This window comes from Ursus arctos, unplaced genomic scaffold (genome assembly GCF_023065955.2).
Source record: "Ursus arctos isolate Adak ecotype North America unplaced genomic scaffold, UrsArc2.0 scaffold_27, whole genome shotgun sequence".
NCBI lineage: Eukaryota > Metazoa > Chordata > Mammalia > Carnivora > Ursidae > Ursus > Ursus arctos.
Window position 1 is genome coordinate 36,676,413 of NW_026622952.1, and position 25,148 is coordinate 36,701,560.

The 25,148-nt window shown below is 39.0% G+C and overlaps 1 protein-coding gene across 9 annotated transcripts in view; it reads right to left on the minus strand.

Moving 5' to 3' along the window:
* The window catches only part of SORBS2 (sorbin and SH3 domain containing 2), a 176,299-nt gene that overhangs the window by 15,963 nt on the left and 135,188 nt on the right, over window positions 1-25,148 (minus strand). For 5 of the 9 annotated variants that reach the window (XM_048226386.2, XM_048226385.2, XM_048226384.2 and 2 more), the window contains 6 exons: window positions 23,062-23,246; window positions 16,074-16,162; window positions 14,688-14,734; window positions 10,668-10,782; window positions 10,455-10,583; window positions 7,995-8,198 (listed from right to left, as the gene is read on the minus strand). In XM_048226386.2, the coding sequence (XP_048082343.1) occupies window positions 7,995-8,198; window positions 10,455-10,583; window positions 10,668-10,782; window positions 14,688-14,734; window positions 16,074-16,162; window positions 23,062-23,246 (769 nt within the window). Of the gene's footprint in view, window positions 1-7,994; window positions 8,199-10,454; window positions 10,584-10,667; window positions 10,783-14,687; window positions 14,735-16,073; window positions 16,163-19,137; window positions 20,719-23,061; window positions 23,247-25,148 lie in introns of all 9 variants that reach the window. The other 4 variants (XM_057303562.1, XM_026508634.4, XM_044387622.3 and 1 more) reach the window with 1 other exon arrangement.

Consider the following 25,148-nt stretch of genomic DNA (forward strand, 5'->3'; position numbering starts at 1 on the left):
CTGATTCAATTTGCATCTATATTTACAAGCAAAGATAACTTCAGTCAACTTATATTCGTCCTATGAATAGAAAATAGATTTATAAGGTTTTTCAAAAAGCTCAGTGGGGGATTTAAAATGATCATTTGCTCTCCAGCAAGATAAAATAGAGAAAAAACTGTTTCGTTTTTCTGGAGTTAGTTATTTGATGTAGTTATGAAAGTATTCTTTGAAAACATCATTATTGTGAATACCTTCCTTCTCTCATACCATTCTGCAAACAATTGAAACCTAATGTGTGTATGAGATTGAACTTGGTTCTTGCAGGACAATAAACCTGTGTAAATCCTGGTTCTGTCCTTGATACTACAATGGCGAGATCTTCATCCGTCTAAATTAGAGAAGTCCGAGTCTAAAGATACTTTGCATTGTATTGACTAAGTTTAAGGGCTAAGAAACAAGTAAGGGAAAGGCAAGGAATAAATACTTTGGCCTTAAAAAGAATACCACAGAAAGAGTGGGAGAAAGGTAAATTCTTAGTTTTAGATAGTATCTAAAGTATTATTATTATTATTATTTAAAATTTTTCCTAATTATTTCACACTAGCCAAAATAAAACCTCGAAGGGCAAAGAGTCTGCTAGTCTTTAAAATATTCCATTTTTTCAAAAAATTCCTTTCATAGGTAAGATGAATTCACATTATTGGACCCTTTGGGTAGATGGAGTCAGTGACGGGAGTTTGGAATACTGTGTAGACAGCATTTCTCAGGAGTTGGGTGCTGGTGCTTCCTAGCACAGAAACCAGACTCTACCAGAACCTTCGTGTTTTCACTTAACTGCAGAGGCTTCCATTTCACGTTCCAAAGATTGAATGTGAGGAGGGGTTATTATTTGAAGTCTATCACCTTTTGTCTAAAGGAAGAGATTTCAGGATCATTCTGATTGTAGAAGCAGAACTTTGCTGTGATGGATTCATTTCATGCCACGGTTGTCATTAAATCCCTTTCTGGCGTTAGCCATTAATTTTGTTGGTAGTCTTTTTTCATGGTATCCTTACAGGGAGTTAAAAACCAGCAAGGCTGCCAGCCTGCAAAACTCCGAGTGGGGTGGTTTGTGAACCGTTAACAGAAGAAAGCGTCATTCCTGCCATCCTCATTAATTACTTCAGATTTGTGGAAGAAGAAGGTTCAGGACAGTGCTAAAGATCATCCAGCCCTGGGGCTCTGTTGAACCCGCTGATGGGCAGGACACGTGGGAGGTAACGAGCCCACTGAGAAGGGACAGAGGATGACAGGCACAAAGCCAATGTCTTTGAATGGGATGGTTCTCCAAAAAAAAAAAAAAAAAAAAAAAATCTAGTGATTACTTTCTATTCTTATATATTAATTTTAGTTTGTTCCCCCCACCTCCCCATTTGGGTATAGCTGCTATACCAGTGTATCTTTTAAAGGTTTGGACAGAGGCCATGCCAATGATGTTAAAAGTTAGCAACCAATATTTCCATGGCTTTTTAGAACTTGTAAGATGACATAAATCTAAATATATCTAATTAACAAAATTCATTTAAAGACATGCAATAAACCACACTCAGGATGCAGTTACCTTTAATTTTGGTGAATTTATCTCCTGCTGGTAAGGGCATTTAGGGAGGAGGGGAGGTGAGTAGGGCTGGGGAGTCTGAGAAAGTGTTGAGGCCAGGTCAGAGATAGAGGCTAAGGGAGAATGAAAAGGAAGGGAGGGAAGGAGACAGCTGGGAAAAGGTGTAGACATTCCATCTCCCGGAGAAAGTGAAGGCAGCTTAAAGATTGAGGAAAGACAAGATGTGATTATGGCTTGTGTCGAGAACAACAACGTTACCTGGTCTTTAGAGAATATCCCCCAATAACGTTAACATTACCAAAAGCCCTGGCAAGTGACATTTACGACAAATTCTTGCTTGAAAAGCACTAACTTTTCTTTTGAATTTGATTCAGAATTCCCAGTGGGTGGGATCATTGTTTGAAGTGGGTGGCTGGAGACAGGAACCCCCAGATTCTACACCTTTATCTTTACAGGAGGGCTCCTTCTAAAAATGAAGGAAAAGCAATGAAAAGCAACGACTCTTTGTAGCTTGCTGGTAAAGTAGATCACGATTTCTAGAGAGTTTGTTGCAAAACTTGGGGAGTGGGGAGCGATGACGTGTGCCTGTGGGGAGTGTGCCTGTGGGTGCGTGGCGGGAACTGCTGTGAAACTCCCCCACACCGCCTGGCCCCGGGGCTGCCTGCAACAGGCCGCTAGGAACCAAGCCACATAACTAATCTCGTCTACCGTCTTATGATTGATTACATTGAAGGAAAAAAAGAGTTATTTAAATAGCTAACTTAGAAACATGTTGGACTTTCTGTAATGAATGATCTCTTGTGTTCAGTAGTGTGTTTATTTTATACAAGTGCAGGTGTGGCTGGGTTCTTTGTTCAGATGACCTTTTCTCTCCTGGTTGAGGAAGTTAGCCAAGCCTCAGGGTTTTGTGGGTATCCAGGGGCCTCAGGGGCATTGATCATTATTTAAGCCCAAGAACACCCTGTAATATAGGTCACATGCCTCTATATGTGTTACTGGTAAGGTCTTAATAGACAACTATGGGATTTTGAAAATTATTTTCATTTTCTAAGATGTTTAAATAGAGGGGGAAAGTGACTTGCATAGTAACACGTTATAAAACATTCTTTTTGTTTCATAATTTCAGTCTTTGCCAGTAATCATATTTTCTTTTTAATTTACAGGTAACATATTTGATCAAGTTTTGTTTTTGCTTTTGTTTTAAGAGAAAAATTTACAGGCTAAAGATTTAGGGTGTTTTCCCTCTTTACTAATTAAAATCATTGCCTAAGATTCTTTGTTTGTAAGATGAAAATGCATTAGTAGTCTTAAGTAGCCACCAACTGGTAGACATAACTCTCTTCAGAGAGTTAAAAGGGCACGGTGTACTTTTTTGTTTCCTCCCTCTCTCTCTCCTTTTTTGCAAACTGCCTTTGGAATTGGACTCATCTCTGTGTATCAATTTCCTCATCTCTAAAGTGGGGCTAATAATATAACCCACCTCATTGAGTTATGAAAAGTAAAGATGAAGAGTTCTTAGAATAGTGTTTGATACTCAGTAAGAGTTCAACTATGTAGTTATCATTATTAATAACAAAAATCAGGAAGACTATACATTACAGATTGTTTAAATATGAATTTATAGTCATGAATAATGGAATTATATCAGATATTTACATTGTCTTACTAAAATTTGGTGTGTTTCCATCCATTACTCCACCCCTAACTTATGTAGTGCTTGTGTTTCTTAGTAGGAAGCCTTCTAGGGCCATGCTCAAATTGATGTGTATTAGTGTGATTAACTGTACTATCTAAATATAGTAAGACTGGTTAGTTCTTCAGTAATCAGGCAAGATTAAAATACCTCATTACTGGTTTTTGCTGCATTGCTGTCTTCCTTAGGAGTTCTAGGATCTGTGGGGGTGGCTACGGGATATTTTAAGCAGGCAGGTTTTCTCTCCTCTTCTTCCTCTTCAATGTGCAGTCTTGGTGTCTCTTCTGGGCCATCACGGGCATACCACAGAGCATCTGGTTCTTGAGCTTTTGGCCCTCTTCGGATGCCTGACATAAACCCCTCACAGATGTCCTCATCTTCCTCTCCAATGACAGGGAGACTTATGGGCAAGGGACCCATACTACTGTGTGCAGAGGCTGCAAACTTATCACCTAGGACTTCGGGTACTCTCTTGGGCCCTCCAAGGCCCTTTCCCATTTTTGTCAAATCTCCAAACTTGTTCTGAGTTGTCTTTCTGGGATCCTGAAGTGGTATTGCCTCAGAAGCCTGAACTGCAGCTGAGGTCACCCCTGCGTGGGGGACGGGCAGCAGGGAGGAAGCTGACTTGGCTGGTACAGAAGCTGGAGGCAATGGGAGGAGAACTGAGGGTTCCTCCTTAATTTCAAGGATGATCTCCTCTGGGATATCTGGTTTGGCTTGGTCAGCTGATAAGGTTAAAGCACCAAGCTTCTCTAATTCATCCAAGAAGTTGTCCAGAAAAGGAGGTGGCGTTGGGGTCAAAGGGTTTGCTGGTGGACATGCGGCTGTCAGGGACAACCACCCCTGGGCTGTTTTATCTGAGCCAGGTGAAGCTTTGTGCATGGGAGGAGGGGCTGGTTCACTGGAAGCCAACTTAGAAATGAGCAGGGATTATGGTTAAAAAATAAACCAAGAAAATAATAATGATACATCAAAACACAGAGACAGAGAAATGCAGGAAGAGTATGGTCATAAATATAAAAATATCTTATGCTATGGTCTTGAAGATATTTTGCTGAATTTAAATAAAATCATTAGCATGTTAGCTAGAAGGTTATCTGAACCCTGGAACTCTCCAGTATTTGGAAGGGGTCTTAGAGGTCAGGATAATATAAAGCCATCATCGAGGTTATAAAGTCAGACAGTGAAACCTGAAGTGATTTTATTTAATAGATTAGCTTTTTTAAACTAGGCTTCAGATATTGACTTAGCATACATACCTCTGAAATAATGTTAATATAAAATGAAAGGCTTCAATAATGAAAGTTTTTCTTAATTCCTTGAATTTGTTTAGTGTTCTTTCTTCCTGTAATGGTGCCAAATCTTTTGAATGTCCATAATTTTCTCACTCATGTTCGTAAGGTAATTATAACATATGGCATAAAATATTTTTATATCATCATACAGTAACACATTTCTAAATGAATAAATAATGAAAAATATTTTTCAAGAACAGAAACTCATGATCAGAACAAACTTAACTTATGTTAATTTCTACTTCAAAGTTTAAAAAATCTAAAGTAAATGTTTACATAGGAAGGGAACATGTGATCTTAATGGGAGTAAACTTCTGCTAGGACTCCCATTCCTTTATGTAAACCTATGGAGTATAATTTATGAAACTTAATCTCCTGAAGCAAAAATATACTTCTGTGTATCTTAGTATTATCACTATATTTTGGATCTATTGTACAAAGCAGAATTTTAGTGGAAATTCCTTAAAAGTAGTTCTAGAAGTGCTGCCTAGGAACACACTAAGACATTTATCTGTTGTTGCCGAACTAGAAAGAATGTTACATGCTAGACATACGGAGGCCTTGAGAGTCTGGTGGGTGGCATTTTACTTTCATTCTCTCCAGGTAGATGGTTTGGGATTGGAAAGAAAAGAATCTTCAAGGAAGATTTGTTGGTTGTTTAGGATGAGACTTCACTCATGCACTCAGCACTCTTGGTCCTAGGGCCACCTAACTTTTGACTTCTGTGTCCTATAATAGGAATGGGGCATTAATAGAATTTATTTAGCTATTTTTTTTTACAGAAATATGATGTCCTGTCACCATGGGGTGGGATAAATGAGGCAAAGAGTCACAAAGCTCATGTGAGCATTCTAGTGGAAGATTCAGGACTAAAGGCTGCTGAGCAGCTGATATAGAGTGATAGCATACATGTGGTCTCTTACTAGATGGATAGCCACTCCCAGCAAGTCCTGTCTGTGTTCAATTTTTAATAAGACAGAAATTACCTAAGTCTCCTTTGATAGGCTAGAGAAGTTTTCTTATTGGCCAGTGTTCTATTTTATGCTCTTTGTTATAGAACACCATAATAGATTTTGAAAATCTGTGAAATATGTAAAAATTTCAGATTATGACTTTTCACTTTCACTTTCTCTCAAGGTCAGAAATAGTATGCGGATGAGGAAGAAAGACCTTTAAATCCCACCATTGTCATGACTGCCACTATCACTGTTACTACCTGCTCCTATTATCACCCTGGTCCGCAGTATGCACGTTCACAGGTTCAAAGTGCTTAGCTTTACAACGGACTTGCTTCTACTAATGGTGATATTAAGTATCTGAATTACCTATATAACATAAATATTCCTATAATACAAAATCATATAATTATCTTTTCTCCCTAGAGCATTAGAGTTGGACTCCACTACACTAAAAGCAGAAATAGTATCAACTTACATTTGAATCTCCCCTAAAATAAAGATAGTATGTTGAGAAATGTGATTTGAGTGTGTCAAAGAGTGATTCATGAGTGAATGAGTTCCTTCCTCTATTTGCAAATATCAGTCAGAAATTAGGATATATGCCACTTTAGTTCTTTCTCTGAAAATGATTCAATTTAGGACTACTGAGAAGTTTCCTTCATTAAGCCAGTGATATCATAGCATAGATTACCAGATGGGATGAAACCATTAAGTGTTTTTTTCAAATTATAGAATGAACTTTTCAACATATTTTCTTCCCAGCAGTGAGAATAAAACACTAATTAGTTATTAGTGAAATTTCTCTTTTTAGAAAATGTAAAATCTGGTGTTCTAAGAAAAAACTTAGGAAACTGAAAATACATTTAAATCATATTCACAATCAAGACTAAAATCCTGTGATCTATAACATTACATTGCCAGTATTAATTAGGACATTATGGAAGAATTTCTTACATGTCAAATAAGGCTTTGTAGATACATGCTTATTTCTTATAAAATTTTACTTGAAGGGATGGCCTCTTTGAAATTTAGCTGTTAGTTCTTTTGAGATGACTGAATGGTAATTAAGACAAATATATGGATGAAGATTCTGATCTTTTCTTTTTATCAGTAGGAACTATTGAAAGAAGGATGTTGATCCCTAAAATTAAGCTCTGGTAGTGAAATAAATATACTAAAGGAGCTTCTGGAAAACTTTAGAATCAATCAGACAAAATCAGATAGTACCAAACTGTATTACCCAATGATAAAGGATTGAGAGCAATTACTCTGTAACTGAAACCCAGTCTTCAAAGAGGAGTAGAATAAATCAAATGCCCTTTTAAAAGAAAATGCTTCCCTTGAGAGAGTAGATTCTTAGAGCATCTACATATGTAAAATCCTTCTAAGCTCATTTTCAAGGAGTAGTTTGGGTCACCGGGGATGCCTTCTTGCATTTGGATATGAAATGACTTCACACTTTGATAACGTCTGATACGTTGATATGATTTTGCTAGCTCTCAATGGTTTATTTTTCTATGTCCCAGCCTTGATCTCAATCAAAATGTTTAATGAATTATGCAAAACAAAATGTTTAAAATGTTGGGAAGTGGAATAATTCCTTGGTAATTTAAAGTTTTACACTTAAAAGTTAAGAAGGAGAAAAAAATCCCTAAATACCATCCATGAAAAAAACACAACATATAATTCAATGTAAAATCAAGAAAAACTTCATACTGTGAGTAAAGAAAGTAGAATAGCTTTTTCTAATTAACCGGTTCGGGAAGCAAAGTCCCTTTTAGACTACATATTGAGAAAGATAATTGTCTTTAGCTAACAGCTCAAGTGAGACAGTAGATCTGGCATAAAATCATCCTAAACCTAATAAAATAAACTGGAGGACTCCTCATAACCAATGACATTTTCATTCAAACTAATAAACCAACTGACTTATGGACCTTAATCAAAAATTTTTACTCTCTTTCTTTCTATGTTAAAAAAACCTCAAGACTTTAATAGAATTTTGTCAACTTAATTACCATGTGTTGCTGAAATAAACCATTTTGGGATCTACCTATCCACATATACTTACGTATACTACTTATACCAAATATAATCCATGGAAAATACGCATCTATAGAAATAAAATCAAACTTTAGGAAAAAAATAAAGCTTTAGAAAATTTTTCAAAAAGCAGATATACGTGTATATATAGGTATAAATCATATGGGATTTTATGATAGTAATGTTTTCTCCTTCAGTATTTTAATTTGAAAATAAAATTATCAAAATCAAGCATTAAACCTTTGTGCTAGCACCTCTCAGAAAAAGAAGTTATATTGACTAGACATGGCACATACACTTAGAAACATAACATATACATTTTGTGCTTTGCAATAGGTAACGATGTTCTAGTCTAATGTCACATATTGATGATCTGACTTCAGGCTACCCAAATATTATACTAATATGCTAGAAGGTCTTCTTACCTTATTGGAACTTAAGCTGTGGATTCTATCACTAGAATAGCTGTGGGGGACTGGAGGGTCAGGGTAATCCTCAGCACCTTTGGTCGTATTCTTCTTGACAACTTCTACATAGGAAACAGGGAAGATGCCTTGTCTGCTGGTTCCTGGAATTTTACCTTCATACCAGTTTTGATCAACTCTTTTAAGAAGAATAACTCTATCTCCCTGTAATGAATATTAGGAAAATGCGTTATGAATAGAGATGTGATAACAAAAAGAGTGTAATTGTCTATGCTGTCTAATAAACAATAGTTTTCCATTTGGGAAAAGTTTGATACCGCCAGTTGTTGTTGTTTTTGTCAGGAGAATACAAATAAAGTCTCTGAGCTCACACCCAAATTACAGATTATCAACATATATGTAATTTCATCATTTATTCATGACATCGAATCTCCCCTAGGAATGCCTGGTTAATAGGAACGGGCTTACACATGTTCGCACTGGGAACATGTCAAACGACTTGTGTAAGTTTCTTTAAAAAGCAGAATAGTTTAACGGGAAAATCTCACTGACAGTAGCGTTATCCTATCACTGACAGATTCAAGGGAATGACCTTCTGTAGGAAGAGCTTTAGAAAAGTGCAACTCAGCATGTCGTGCTAGTGTGTCTGAAATGGGTTGCAGAAATCAACCTCTGGAGGGATGAAGTTGAACAGCATGCTGTTTCGCTTCCTCGATCTACATGTGGTAAGTAACAGCAAAGAGTAAGGCTAGCAGGACGGGGCAAAGACAGTGAGTGCCCTTGACCATCCCGAGCTGTGGCCAGGGCTGACCTCCAGCCGGTATGCGTCAAGATGGCGTTAGCACCACTGCCCATTCTCACTGGTTGGTGGCCATGCCACAGTGGTCATTAAACATTTCTACACAACCCCTGGCTTTAGCAATAATAGCCATTCCTGCTACCGGCCGTGATCATGCCAATGCCAAAAAACCCAGCTTAAATTTCAACTTGAAGCCACGTGTGGCCCCGAAATAAAGAGGCAAATGTGGTTCAATGGCAGAAGTTCTGCAGGCGGATCCAACAGGTGGTATGGAAGTCTAGGCTGCTGATGGGGCCCCGCAGGGGGCATGCAGTCGAAGCTTCAGTGCAGTAGGGAGGCCTCCTTCAGGGGACACTCAAGGTGCAAGTCTTCCTGTAGCCTGTCCCACGCCACCACCACCACCGTGCAGAACATACTGAAGAAAAGGAAATCTCCCTACTCCTAAAATTGTACTGATTTTCTCGGTCACACATCACTGTTGCTAGGCTGTTGCTGGAGCTATAAATGGCACTGGCAGAAGCTTCTCTTTCACTAGGAAACAGAAGCTGGTTTGGTTTATGGAAAGCTGTGTTGCAGCTTGAAGGATGGACGAGAATCGGTTGATGATTCAGAACCAGGGCAGAGAAGGGAGAATGAGAAGATTCTGCCAGGGTAAGAGCAGTGGGATTTCCCTTCCTTGCTCCCAGCTAAGGACTTCCCCCGTAACAAAAGAGGTTCGAGAACCACCCTGTGTGTGACTCTCTAGCCCATGCTCTGTGCAGACCTGTGGTTGCCTCAAACAAATGAACACGATTGCTTAGCACAGAATGAAAATTGTTCATTTGCTCTTTTTTCACTGTGTAAAGTTGCAAGTCCAAAGGAGCTCTTTCTAATATTATTATTATTTTTTAAAGATTTTTATTTATTTTTTGGCAGAGAGGGAGACAGCCAGAGAGCAAACACAAACAGGGGTTGTGGGAGAGGGAGAAGCAGGCTTCCCACTGAGCAGGGAGCCCAATGCGGGGCTCAATCCCAGGACCCTGAGATCCCAGGACCCTGGGATCATGACCCGAGCCAAAGGCAGATGCTTAACCACTGAGCCACCCAGGTGCCCCTCTTTCTGATATTATTAAGAAGAGCTACTAGAATTGGATAGGTTGCTAGTGAAATTTGGGTCAGTCATGAGGCCTAGAGAGGGTTGATCAAGGGAACAGCACTGCACAAATGGCTCCTCAAAAAGACTCTGTAAGGGAGAAGTACCTTCATTATGTTAGGACTATTCCTTGATTCCAAGATAAAATTAAATGTTGGAACATTTTTTTTTTAAATTTGAATAATAAGGCAGCAGGACAACAATATTTTGAGGTGCATGAAAGTGCTTTTCCTTTTGATGTTTCCACACAGAATGCTCCAGGATATCCAGCCCGAGGCGCCCCTTGGAGAGGATCTGGAGCCTGCCATGCTAAGCCTAGGAGGGAAGGTCTTTCTGAGAAGCTTTGTGTCCCGCAGGGGACCTCATCTGGAAGGACACAGAGAGGTGGGTAACGTGCCTCAGGGTGGCCTTATAGAGTCCTTTGTAGCACATGGGGGAAACAAAAATGTCTAAGAAAAAGGTAGCCTATTTTAGTTTTGAAAATACATAGCCTTTCAAAATGCACTGTTGAAGAAAACACCCAGGGTACCTTTCTCAGCGATAGCTCCACATTTGTGTCAGCATTGAAATTATATTTGGCTACAGCTTCTCCGATTTCTCCAGGCTGGGCTGGGGGAGGTGGTCTTGCAGGCTGTGCTTTTTCAGGAGGTATGAGTTTCTAGGAAGGAAAACAGTTGTTTATTCTTGATCTGTGGTGACTTTGGAAGCAACAACCACAGAAGAGGGAAAGGAAAGGACTCACCTCGACATATGAGATTGGAAAAATGCCCACTCTCCCATGGTGCTCTCCCTCATACCAATTCTGATCTATTTTCCTGAGGATGTAGACAGTATCTCCTTTCTTAAATGACAGCTCCCTGGAAGAGACAGGTTTCAGTGGGTTTTTCCCTGACGTAGAGCAATTACCCTTCAGATCAACACTCTCACTTGATCTGCATTTGGCTGAGAAATATACAGTTGATATTAAATAATCTGTCAAGCCCGGTTACATATGCATTTTCCTTGCAAACTCTTAGAATTCGCTGATCACCTTGTAACTTCAGCGTGGTTTCAAAAAAGAACAAGTATAAACATCACATTTGATAGAAATCACAGGCAGATGCATATGACATTTAAAGGCAGGGGAGGTGACTGCTGTTCATGAGTTTATAGCAAAAAAGTGGTGACACTTGGCATAATGGCAGGAAAGTTCTACATTGATTTTGTTTGTCCTGAAGCTGCTTAGCTTGTTAGCCAGGTACTTGACTCCTCTTCCCGTCTCCTTTAGATGCGCTCAAGCTTACAACAAGGAAAATAAAGATTTAGCTTTAGCTCAAAAGGGCCATCACCAGAAAAATGGTTATTTATGGGTCCTTGAAGCTGGTTGTGAGTCATTTAAGTGGAATGTCTTGATAAGGAATGTATTTTGCATAAAGAAAAAGATCTTTTATTCTTCAATGGAGCACAAAGATAAACATGTTTTAAGTGTAAAGACATCCACAGATTGCTTGTTGCCTTCTTTATACCTTTTTAAAAAGATTTATTTGTTTGAGAGAGAGAGAGAATGACAGAGCATGTGCACATGAGTGGCAGAGAAGGAGACTCCCCACTGAGTGCAGAGCCTGGATGTGGGGTTCAATCCCAGGACCCTAAGATTATCAATGACCTGAGCCACCCAGGCACCCCTAAATCTTTTTTTTTTTTTTTTTAAGATTTTGTTTATTTGATATATAGAGAGAGCACAAGCAAGGGGAGCGGCAGGCAGAGCAAGAGGGAAAAGCAGGGAGCCCAGTGTAGGACTCGATCCCAGGACTCTGGGACCATGACCTGAGCTGAAGGCAGACGCTTAACCGACTGAGCCACCCAGGTGTCCCTTGTTTTTAAAAAATAAAAATATTTTTGAGACACTAACTATGCTTTTCCATCTGGGCTATTTCAAAGAAGAAGCTTATTTACCATCTTCTTTCCTAAGCAGGTAAATGTGGGTATGTAATTTTAAGTTCTAAAGACATTCCTTATTTTGGATAATTCATGCCTACCTGCTCATCCTCACTGCATCTGCTTTTCACAGCTTCATTATCCAGGGAATTGTGTCTGTTTGTTCTTTTGCCTCCATAATTATGTTTTGTTGGAGGACACTCATTTCCTATCTTTTCCCAAGAGCCCCACTTTCCTAGACATCTGCCTTCCCACTCTTGAATCTTCTGCATTGTTTTGTTCAGAATCTGGAGTTGGGTCATTTATTTGTGTTGAACAGATAATGAAGAGACAGGTGGATATCAGATGTAGAATATTTCTCATTGATTACAAGAATTAATTGGAAAAAAGCCGCTGCATATTAAAAGAATGATTATGCAATTAGAAGTGCTAAAATATTCACATTGAAAGTGCATTAAATTTTCAGTAACCCTAAAGACAAAGGAGATTCACAGAGCCTTACATTCAAATACAAGTGCCTTTTATGCAAGTGCCTGATATAGAAAACAAAAAGCAAAATATTTAATGTTTATCATCCAACAGCTTTATTCGTACCAGGTGTGTTTTGTTTCTGGAAAGGAGACTAGTAGGCTTAGCTTTTTGTTTTTAAATGTCAATTAGAGAAAACTTTTTTCAATATGAAAAGAAATATTTTCTATTTTTAAAAGCTTGTATTTAAAATTTTGAAGGCTTCAAGATAAAGAACGGAAATCTCACTTACCAGTTTTCAAAACTGTGTCCCTCTCATCTCAGACCTAGAGTTTCTGAGCCCCATTATGGCTTCCTCCCTCCCCTAACCCTTTTGAATAGTGGCCATTGACAACCCTCGGAAATGACACTTTATCTCTCTTTCCTATTTAACAATTGAGACATTACATTGAGTGAGTTACTGAGCTGTATTTTTGTAAATTAAACTTTTTGCATTGGGTAAAGAAAAATAGCTTTTAAAACAGATATTTATTTAAAACAGATACATCTATCTGTCTCTTATTGATAAGATGTTAGGCACGAAAAGCACTCACAGCTAGCTATTCATTAAGAGCCCTTCTGGGACATTCAGTGCTTCTGGGTGTGGGAGTCTTTTAAAGCTGCTTGAGTCGTCCATAACCTCGATTTTTCTGTCAAATACAGTAGCTACACTGGGGGCTGCTCTTTATATTTCCTGAGAATGGAATGAGAGGAATATGATTAAGCTGCAGTTTACTTATGGTATGTGGGAAACATTTTTTAATTTCTTTTTCCCAAAAAATAGGGGATGGCTTCCAAGGGTGATTATTGGATCGACTTCTCTGAAGGCTTACACAATTCGATTTTATGGGTCTAGGAAGATTTTCATGAAAGATGGGGGTGGTGCAGACAACCATTCAGAAAGGCTGTGCCATTTACAAGCCTTGAACCTTTGCTAACTCAGAGCTTTTGCAATGAGGACATGGCCTTGGAGGATGGCGTCAGGCTTGGCACTTGGAGCAAACAAAATCCAGCGACACAATTAACACCCCAAACACTTCCCTGAGCACTGCATATCATCTTCTCCCTAAGTTTGTTTTTTATTAAGCTTTCTTAAAAAGGGTGGATACCTTTCCTGTGTTATATGCCCTGTCATTCCTCAGGGTTTCATACATTTCAAAAAGCTTTTGATTGCTTGTCACAAGAGGAAATTAAATTTACATGGTCTGTGTCATTATTTTGTAAAGTTGGCATGATTCATACAAATCGTCACACCATATCCAAAGAGCAGTAATAGGAACTAGAGTGTAGTAGAAACAAGGCAGTTGTTTCTCATCTCATAAAAAAAAAAAGATGGGTGAGCTTTTCTTCAGGATTTTTTTAAACACTAAATTTAAGCCATCTTAATTTCTAAATAGCATTTTCCTATTTCGTACATTCACCATCTCAACAGTATTACCAAATTCTGAGTGATTTTATTTTTTGTATGTCTTATGACAGAAACAGTTTCTAGAACCATTAATTATCATATTAATTATAATATTAATATTATATTAATTAATACAATAGACGTTTTTATGAATATTTTGTTATTATGTATGTTCAGTCTAAACAACACAGGGTATTTTAATGCCAATATCCAATGATTTCAATATCTTGAATTCTAACGGAGACCAACGTTTCTTAAATCAGGTCTATACACATGGGCCAAGACAGATCTGGAAGACTCCCTCCTATTTAAGCCTCTTTATGTGCTTAGTGCTAGCCTTTCTTAACCCCATGCCCATCTGATGAACAAGATCCTAAGGACAAAGGTATAAAAAAAAAATACTGCAACATAAGAATATGAAAACATCAACATCAAAAAACTATAGGGGAGAATTTTGCTCACAACTCAAAGTTTGAGTGTTAAGACACGGAGATTTGGTTATGGGAATCTTTGTACAGAGTTCTACTGTTCTACCCCACAAACTATCCTGGATCTAGTTGGATAGATAAATGTTATCAAATTCTCTCAGTGTTAATTACTCCCCAACACTTTACTTTTATTTCATTCTTGACACGAAAATTCTAGAAACAAAGATTCTTAATATCACTTTGTTTTCTTACCCTTTTGAACTCATGGTGCCCTGACATGTTTAGTGTCATTTAAAACTCAATGTTTCTCAACTCAACTTCAAATGAAGATAAAATTAACCCTATCCCAGTTAATTGTGAAGAAAACACTAATTACAGCCAATTGCTGAATTGGGACTTTGACCTTATTTGTAATACATCTCATTGCAATATTTAGCTCTTAAATATTACTGAAGTATTTAAAGCCACCCTAAGTCGTATAATGAACACTTATCTTACTTACTTAGATGTCTGAGCTTTAAAATCATACACAGCTTTTGCAGGCAGTTTCTGAAAGGGAAGGTAAACAATTAACACTAACAATTTGGATTTTTTTTCAAGAAAACAATCTCATGTGAATTAAAGGGAAATGAAAGCACAAGGAATGATGAAACATGTATAATGCAAATCCTCTATGCAATTTATAAATCAACCAATTAGTCCTTCATTTAGGTAGTTAAGCAATAACAGGAAGATAGTAGATGACTTTTTCATCATAACCACTGAATATCCTATTTCATCTTAGAAACTAAGGAAGATGAACGCTGGAATAGGGTCTGTCCCAGGTATAACTCTGGCTTTTCCTGGGATAACTGCAGAGGGTGAGTTGCTCTAGGTCCTGTATAATGACATAACTCCTTCGGAATCGTAATAAAAAGAATGGGAAAAGTCATGAAGGAAGCTGTCATCCCTTTTACTAAACAATTCTCAACATAGTAGCAGAGAAATACTAGCCCAGGTTTCACTGGGAGGCTAGTTAGTGGCCCAAAGCAGAGGCTTGGTCCTCTTGCATTCCCTGGAGGGCTCAGAGACTCTTCAGCACACAGTACGCCAGCCCTTTCGTCATGCTAAGATGAGACACATGCTCTCCTTCAATCACCCTGTACCCCACAGCTAGCCACTCCAGCTCTTCCTTCTCCACTTCCCAGTAATCCCCTCACCCCACTCTCTTTCCTCGTGATTCTGTGACCTTTAGGCAATCTGGAACATTCCTGACTTCTTTGCGGGTCCCACAGGTGCTAGACTATAGATGACACCCATAGTGATTCTCCTGAAATGGCTGCCAGTCCGAGACCAGCTTTCAGCTGCCATCAAACAGCTCCCAGATACCACGCACCAGAACTCCAGCCCTGAGCCAGGGCCGTGGACAGAGAGCTAGTTGGTAGGTGGTTCCTAGGAGCAGCGATTTTTCAGAGATGTTCTCCAATAAAAGCAGGCCAGCAAAAATCATTTATGTAGAATTTGTATGGATTTGCAACACAGATGACCTAGGGGTCAGCCCTGCATCAGTGGGGAAAATTTGTACAGGGAAATCTCCTTCCTCTGTGGGGCAGCCCAGCTCAAGACTCTAGCAAAGCACCATTGTTAATTCATGGGTGTCAGGTCAAGACTCACAGAGGCCTCGCTGCCGAAACCGGGCTGCCGTTGGGGGAGATGTGCAGCTAGGCTGGGAGGGCATCCTGCTTGGAGTCCTTTGCTCAGGCTCCAGGGAAACGATTTCTAGTTTCTCTCCTGTCATTTTTATGTTCTTAATCTGGGTTCTTTCCTGGTTTGGGACATCACTTTGGCTGACAAGTGCTTTACCAAATACGCTGCAGAAAAAAGACCCAAGCAGCACTAAACACACTACCTCTTTTTCCGGAGTTCCTCTTCTTTCCCGAGGTGCACTTCTCCCCAGGTCAGTCATGGTGGAAGAGTAACTTCGAGGGGACTCATGGTCTACGGGAAAGGACGGGGTCGGAGTGAGTATCCACTTAATTAAAAGCTGACCCTTTTAGCCATTTTCCCTGGTGGCAACTATTTTCTCCTTCAGATTTGGAGAGACACCAAAATGGAAGACATGGGTAAAAAACTCATAGGTCATTACAAAGTCGTGAGAGAAGACACAAAGCCAGAGCATTTCAAGAGAGAAAAATGTCCGAGGGGGCAGAAGGGTTCTAATCACAAATATAATTGTTCCATTGCTGAGTAGTTATGCTGCAGCACTCGGTGTAGACGATTCATAGTTGCAGGGATTTCTCATCTCAAAGATTTAATACTTTCTATTCCCTTTGCCTCTAATTTATAATTAGTCTATAGGGCCTATATAAGATGGGCAATTTGAAAATAGCAACAGCTTACAGGAACTAAAACATTTTGTGGAACAATTTAAGAGTGCAGTAATGAAAAAGAAAAAAAAAAAAGAAAGTATGGTGACGCAGAACAATGGATGTGTCCATCCCCACCTCTTCTTGCTGCCCCCCCCGCCCCGTCATTAAACATTTAGTGAATCTTAAGATGTCATCTGAAGGCTTAAAAGGCTTTTATCTTTCGCCTTCCCTTTTGCTCAACTATCTCATCAGAAAGTCTATATTTATTCCAAGAAACAAAGGGATATAAATTCTTTAAACAGATAGTACCATATTGGTTACCAAACTGCTTATGAAATACTGAATTGTTTCTGTTCACCTTAAAACAAAGTATAAATAATTACATTACAAAATTATGATTACAAGTATCTCTTAATGTTCTCACACTTTACACATTCATACGTGGAAATGTAACTAGAGGCTAAAAGTATCCCAGTAATCTTGTTAGAGAATTCTACCAGTATAACTGGGTCAAAATTAGTAAATTCTTTCTCTTAGCCTTTAATGAAGTTAGTTATATTGGTTAATGAGAAACATTAAAAATAAAATAAATACAGTTATGAAGGAATTTAAAATGCCAATTCATAAGAGGAAAACATTGTTTAAAGATTTTGACTGCTTTGACTATAAGGAAGAATTGTCTGCTCAACAGCAGGTGGGATATCAGTTATGCGACAACATATAAGGATAAATGTCTACTTCTCTCTCATTTGTGAATTCCAAAGTCTTTAGGTTTAGTAAGGTAGCATGGCCACAAATATTTCAGGTAAAACTTAATCAGTTATTTTCAAGAATGAGAGAGGATTATGTGCCATATATTTTCCATTTTAAATTCATATACTTTTATGATCCTAGGTCTTTCATACTGATCATTAAATTATAAATTACTTTTGCTAATCCTTGGAATATAAACTATTTTTTCTATTGGGCTAAACAGAGTGGGAAAGTAAATATTTTATTTTATTTAAATGCATTTTGAAGCCCTCTCAAATCATGTTTCAATAATGTACTCTGCATAAAATTTAGAGATGATTATTATTGATCTACTTAATTGAATAACTGGAATTGTCTAATACTGAAAAACTAGAAAAGGTAGCTAATTAATTAAAAACTTAAACTATAACATGTCTCAATCAGTGAAAATTTCAAATTGTAGGCATTGATTTAAAAAATTCTAATTTATTATTTTTGAAGCGTGTTGTGTAGTATAAATGAAAGCAAAGATAAATACTAATAAAATAAGCAAACGTGTGCTATGGCAGCTAACATTCGAGCCACATCTATTACATTAATGTGAAATTTGAATTGTCTTTTTTTTTTTTTGCCTATAGAGATTATATCCTATACTACAAATTCTGAATTACTAGGAATTTGATCTGTTTTCTCCTACCTACTCCCTAAATGACTTTGGTCAAATCTCTTGTCTTCCCTGGGTCTCAACTGTGAAACAGTTCTTGTAATAACACGTATCACCTAGGTTCAGGCCAGTGTTAATTAGATAATGTGTGTAAAGCACTTTGCAGTGTCCCATGCATAGAAGACTGTTGATAATCCAAATTTCATCATGGAATGTTCTTTACAGCTTCTTAAAATTTACATAGTAAACAGATGTACTTTCAGAATTAACAAAAAGAATTGTATAAAAATTGTCTGAAAATGTCAAAGCACCCCAAAAAATCTCAAAAAAGTCCTCTGCATTTGAACTGTTGTTTGTCCTTGTGTTGCCACTCCAAGGTAATAATCCGTCTATGGAAATGAACTTGGGAGTCACTTTTAACCTACATGGTCTAATTTAAATGTTGATATAGGATTCTTTCACTGGAAATAGAAAACAAATAAAATAAGATATGGAAAGGCAGAGAAAATGAAATACACTGAGTGATGGAGATGAGACTTCTGTATATACATAGCTTAAAGATACATTCACAAAAATTTTATCCCATTGTGTCCTTTAAATAAAGAAAGTCGTTAAACAAATTCTGATCTTTTTTCATCGTCCATCAATTACTATATTACATACTTCAGTTTTGCTCCCTGAGTGTTTTGAAGTAGTGTCTTTATATTGCATGTAAGCAAACTATTAATTGAATGAATATAACTTCATAAAGTTACTATAAAAATTAAGGAAAAAGCTATTTGTTAAATTACTGGTTTTGATTCACTTTACAACAAAAAATGAGTTGTCAGTCTCTTAAGGATACTGATACTCAATCATGGTCTTTGTCTTGGAATCCTTTTAAATTGGTAAAATAAGTTTAATTTGTTGTTTTGATGTAAGTGGTTTCAGCCCTAACGTTAAGCTACAAGATGGTTTTCCTCTGATTTTGAATGAGTAAATTTTTGTGAATTGGTGGTCACTTTAAGCCACACATGGAGCCCGAATATCACATGGGCAAATGAGACTATTCAGTAGAACATGTTTGCACAACAAGCATTTGCTTCAAAACACATAATGATGCCAAGTGGTCTCACAGCTTAGGAATGATGAGAGGTAGGAATGGAAGGTGAAAGAGCTGGATGGTGGGTGTCTGCACCACAAGGAAAAGGAAAGAAAAGCTCATCCACCTTGGAGACTCCGTGCACTCTCAAGGTCTTGGTGGTGGTAGTTGTTGTTGGTGGTGTCCACATCTTGGAAAGAGGCACTGCGGGGCATTCTCCCACAATCGTTCTGGTACACTGGGCAATGAATAGCACCGTCTTGAGGCAGTGGGTGGAAAGGCTGGTGCATGGGGCTCCTCCTCAGAGCTCTAAGTGACGAGTTCCTCTCAGGAATATCTGGCAGCAGTTCACTGATAAGACGGTGCAGGATACTGTTGTCTGGCAAACTTCCCCTTCTCTTCTCAGCTTTAATTTGGTCACAAATGTCTTTAAGGGCAGAGTCCAGAGCCTCAAATACAGACGCTTTACATTTTGCCTTTTCAGTCTGCTTTTTGGGAGTCACATTTTTTTTCCTCCGGAAAGGCACGGGGCTGACCAGAAATGCAAGTTTAGAAAGGCCAGGGTCCACGTCTTGTCTCCTGGGCTCTTCGGCGCTTTCATGCTTAGCTCTCTCGTGTTTCAGCATTGTGGTAAAGCGTGTGTAGGAGGCCGGGCATCTGCCTTTGCAGGAGCTGATGAGGTGCCGGTGATGGTGGTGGTGATGGTGGTGGTGATGGTGGCTGGATCCATAAAAACTTTCAGAGGATGTGAAAGAAAAGTGATCAAAGTCACTCTCACTGCAAAAGGACGATCCTTCTACGTGAATGTAATCGCTGTGGTCAGACACAACGCCGTCTTGGTCGCTGTCGGAAAACTCCACGTGAGCTCTCGGTTGCTCCTCGCTGGTGACTTCAATATGAATCGGCACCAGGGTTTTAGGCTTGTAGCTTCGTTGTACGTGAGAAGGGTGTCTACTCTGATTTTCTTCCTCCAACAAAGACTCAATGGAAAACCGCCTTTTGGGACATAAACCATTTTGTTGAGGTTCTAGGGTTATGGGAGATAACATTTCATCTCCTAAATTGGGCATGGATTTTGACTTTTGAATCAACTTTTCGAATTCGGAAATACGGGTGGGGACCATGTCCCTGGGCACCTCCTCAGTGGAGGACTGGCTCCATCCATGGAGCAGGCCCTTGTGTTGCTGCTCCTTCTCGTACTGCATTATTCTCGACTTTACGGAGCAAATCACCTCCGAATTCATCAAATCCTTGCGGTTAATGCGGTGCATTTTCTTGTACATTTTCAGGAACCCTGGAGCGTCATGGGCTGACCTGTGCCGGAGCCTTGACCTGCCATTACTGCGGCCCTCCTGGATGTAGGGGGAAGCCCACGTTATAGGGCAGCTCTCCTTGGAGTCCTCTTCACATAACAGAGAACCCATACTCTCTGACTTGGTTTTGGGGTCAGGGAAGCTATCGCAGTCGTCATTTAGCAGGTCGTCACAACTACGGGATTTGATTTTGGGGGAAACCGTTTCCTCAGTGCTGCTCCAGATCTCTGCATTTTGTCGGGCCATTTGCCAGCCATTCTTGAAAGTAATGGCCCTCTGTGAGTCACGAGGGACATCCAAATGCTGTCTGTAAGCGTTACAGTAATCTAACTCATTGGAGGGGTTGCCGTTGAGCCCTGAGTAACCATAAAGGGGCGGACATATCTCATCCCCACCTTTTAATCCAGGGCAGCGTGGTGGAAGAGAGACATTGGAGAAGTTAAAAGGTTCACAAAGAGGAGAGCATGTCACTTAGCATCAGACAGCACAGCAAAGAGAAAGCAGTTAGCATGGTTGGGTCTAGACACGATTGTTATAAGTATAGCTTTAACTCTAGAGAGAAAAGCCTGATTCTAAAGCAAGGTAATACTTTTTCAATGAAGGTAGCTTTGCAGATATTAGAGTTAACAAAACCATGTATAAAAAGAAATTAATGTAGCTAATCTACCTATTTTTATCGTGTTCGCACATCTTTCGGCAAACATGGTGTGCCAAAAGCACAATAGGACTAAGGAATAGCATGGCCTGATAAGTCATTTAAGGGTTGAACAATTAAGGCCAAAAGTGATATAGATTTAATCAACTTAATAGGGTCAGGATTTGAGTCTCATTTGATTTATAATGACAGAGAGGTAAAGAGTAATTTATATTTGCATTTAAATACCACTCCCATAACTGTAGCAAATAATTTTTCATGGACATTAGATAGAAAAAGCAGTAAGACAAAGTACTTTCCAAAATTGCAAAACCTAGATGCTGTGCACTATTGCTGCTAATATTTTTTCAAGAAAAAAAACAAGTGGAGCCTCTTTAAATAAACAAATTTACCTCTTTACTTGCTCCACTTTCAACTTCTTAGGAGGCAGGTTCTCATAAGTGGATATAATATAAAACTTCCATCAGAGGTAAATGCATCTTGCTTTTTTTTCCAGGGTTTTTTTTTTTTTTAAAAATAATTTGCAATTTGATAATAGCTAAAACTGACCTCAATTTAGAATATGTTTGGAAAGACACTTTTCTTTTGCTCTGCTGAGTTCACTAATAAATGCAAGGCCAAAATACATCTAATGGGAAAATTCCTTCTTAGAAGGGAACCTCATGAAGGAAAATATCGTTATTGAGAGTTCCTGCCTTACAATCTTACCCACATTTTCCAAAAGTAGATAAGCACATTGAGTAGATGTGTAATATTGGGGAAAGGAAGTTGACTTAACACTCCCTGGGATAAAAGCAATTATCAAATTAATCAGAAACCTTTTAAATTTTGGTTGCTATCCAAGCGTAATGAATCAATGGTATTCCATGACTTATTTATTATCTTAAGGCATTCATTTGCATAAATGAGTAGAATCTGATCAAAGTATCTCTGTTAATTTGATGAAAGGTGTCATAAAAGGGGCTCACTCCTTCTGAATGTTCGGTAGTATGGATAGTGTGACTAGGCCACGGAAGACGGCTAGTGCCTCCCCCCATCCAGAGTCCAGTCATCCAAACTGCCTGTTTTCTGCACACAAACCAGCTACTGCTTAGCTTCAATTACCACAAGGCAACACATTCAGCACTTACGTCTGATGTGTGTAGCTGAATCTGTGCTATATTATGGAAACTTCTGTTAGAGCTTGGGTTCTTCACACACTTCAGATTCCTTCTGCGTTTTGTTTCAACCCCAGGAGACTGGGGGAGGTGGTGGGGCCCCGAATGTGCAATGGCCTCCGGCACTTGTAGATGCCGGTTCAAGCCTCAGTCTCCATCTTGGGAATGTTCTGGTTAGCACGGCAAGAATGCACTGAGCAGTCTTTCAGAGACCTAAAGGAAAGACTTGCCCTTTCTCAACACAGCTCATCGAATTTCCGGAGAGGAGACAGGCCATACAGAAAAATGGCTTGGTGATATCTAAATTTTCTAAGTATGGCTTGAAACCAGTTAGTTCTTACTAGTGGGATGTTCTGAATCAAACACCATAATATTCTACTGTCTGTATGAACGTTCACCAAAATACAGAACAGATGACTAAGGAAGTAACTTCTGTAGGTCAGACACATTTTTATCTAGAACTAAGTAATTAAAAAAAACAAACCAAAATCAAAGTGTTTTAGGCAATAATGTTCTCTGTTGCTACTTCTAATTCCTCTTCTATAAATGTGATTAACTTTGCTAGTTGTAGTAACATTAGAACATTTTTGACAATATGCAAATATGTATAAATGTAATCTTTTAATAGCCTGACAATAAGTTAGATACTTCGAATTTGTTCAAGAAAAACCCACAAATGATGTATTTGGAGGAAAAAGCATGAATATGCTAAAAGATAGAGTCCATCGAGCCACTCACATGGCTCGCCAACCCGATCTAGTCTGTGTAAAAAAGATAAATTATTGGTTTGAAGCTCTATTGTATTCAAGATACTGTATTTAAATGCCGGCTCTCTCTGCATGGTTATCCTGAACCAGCTCTTACACAGCACCCTAGTTTAAAATTAAGCTCATAAATTGCTTACATGTTAATCTACTATTGCTCACCTTTTGCTCTTGAGGGGGAAGAAGGAGAAGAACTGATGAAAGACTTTGTCAGGGTGCCGCTTGGTCCCGGGAGGTCCACTCGCCCCGGGCTAGTCCTGCTCGCACTCGGATCCAAGCCCCTGGGCTGCCCCACCGCAGGCTCGCTCTTCCTCCTTTTCCTAAAGTCGCTGGCCATGCTCGCAGAACTAGAAGAAGGAATCGGCTTCCGTTAGGCTGGTGTTGGAGGAGGTGCACCTGTGACTCCGAAGGTACTGGTGACAGCACAATGACTCTTCCCCCACTGCCCCGAAACTGCAGTTCTAAGAATTCATTCCTTGCTATTAAACATTATTTCTTTATAATCATCTCTTTAAAAAAATTCGTAGACTGTATTTTTTTTCTTTTTAGAGAAGTTTTGGGTCTACAGAAAAATTAATTGGGAAGTACAGAGAGTTCTCACATGCTCCCTTTCCTGGTGCACACAGTTTCTCCTATTGTGACATCTTCTATTACTGTGATACCTTTGTGACGGCTGATGAAGCATCTTGATTCATTATTAATAAATGTAATTAAAGTCCGTAGTTGATATTAAGGCTGTTTTCCGCTGAATATCCTGATTTTAAGATTTCTCCGTGCCTTTTGGTGGTGCGATAGCTCATTTCTTTTTATTGCTGAATACTGTTCCATCACATGCATGCATCAGTGTGTTTCTCAGTTCAGTTATTGAAGGGTATCCTGGTCCCTTCAAGTTTTGGCAGTTATGAATAAAGCTGCTATAAACATCCATGTGCTGTTTTTTTTGTGTGTGTGGATATGTTTATAATCATGCTTTATTTTTATTTATTTATATATTTTTTGAAGGTGCTGACCTTAAGTATTTTTATTTATTTATTTTTGCATTTTTTATTAACATATAATATATTATTTGTTTCAGGAGTACAGGTCTGTGATTCATCAGTCTTACACAACACACAGCGCTCACCACAACACATACCCTCCCCAAAGTCCATCACCTAGTCACCCCCTCCCCCCACCCCCTTCCCCTCCAGCAACCCTCAGTTTGTTTCCTGAGATTAAGAGTCTCTTATGGTTTGTCTCCCTCTCTGGTTTCCTCTTGTTTCATTTTTTCCTCTCTTGCCCTGTGATCCTCTGCCTTGTTTCTTGGAAGATCATCATGTTTTAAAGTAAAAATTCTCCATTTAGTGTAATATGTTGTGACTGACAATTCAGCGTTGTGATTTGTGTCACGTATCTTTTCTCTCCAAAGAAGAGTTCCAACGACATGACTATATCCAGAGATGGCATGCCGCAGTGGAGGAAAAGACTCCGAAAAGCAAGGCAGCTGGTGAGACAAATTTCTCTTACCTCAAGGTTTCCCTCTGGCTTTTCCTACAACTCATAGCTTGAAAACCCTTAGACTCAAATTCTAACATTTTCCTATTTATTTTTTTTTTAAATATTTTATTTATTCGTTTGAGAGAGAAATCAGAGAAAGCGCGAATGGGGGTGGGGGAGGGAGAGGGAGAAGCAGACTCCCGGCTGAGCCTGACATGGGGCTTGATCTCAGGACCCTGGGATCATGACCTGAGCCAATGGCAGCCCCTTAACCAACTGAGCCACCCAGGCAGCCCTGGTGTTTTCCTATTTAAATAACAAATGACTGATACTCTGGCCAACAAGCAAACTATTAAAGGGGACTTTCACCCAGTTGTATGAAATGGTGTCAACAGTCTATAATGGCAGAAGGTTTTATCATGGTCTGGGTCTGAATACAGTATCATTTAAGCCAAACACCAGTGAACGGGAGATGCACACCACACCACCCAGCATGCCGCCTGTCAAATCATTACAGAAAATTACATCAACAACAGCAGTAAGAGCACCTCCAGCTCCCATGAGCCAGCGATATGCTTTTTTGCTTTGCTGACATTATTGTCTGGTGTAGCCTGCACAGCAAACCTGTGAGGGACGCACAGTTATCCCCTTTCATAAATGAGTGAATGGAACGCACACTTTACAAGTATAGCGATGGGGCCAGACCTCAGAATTTGTCTGTGTTCTTCTAGAGAGGACGCCCATCTTCTCCTAGACCTGTTTCTGCTCCCTAT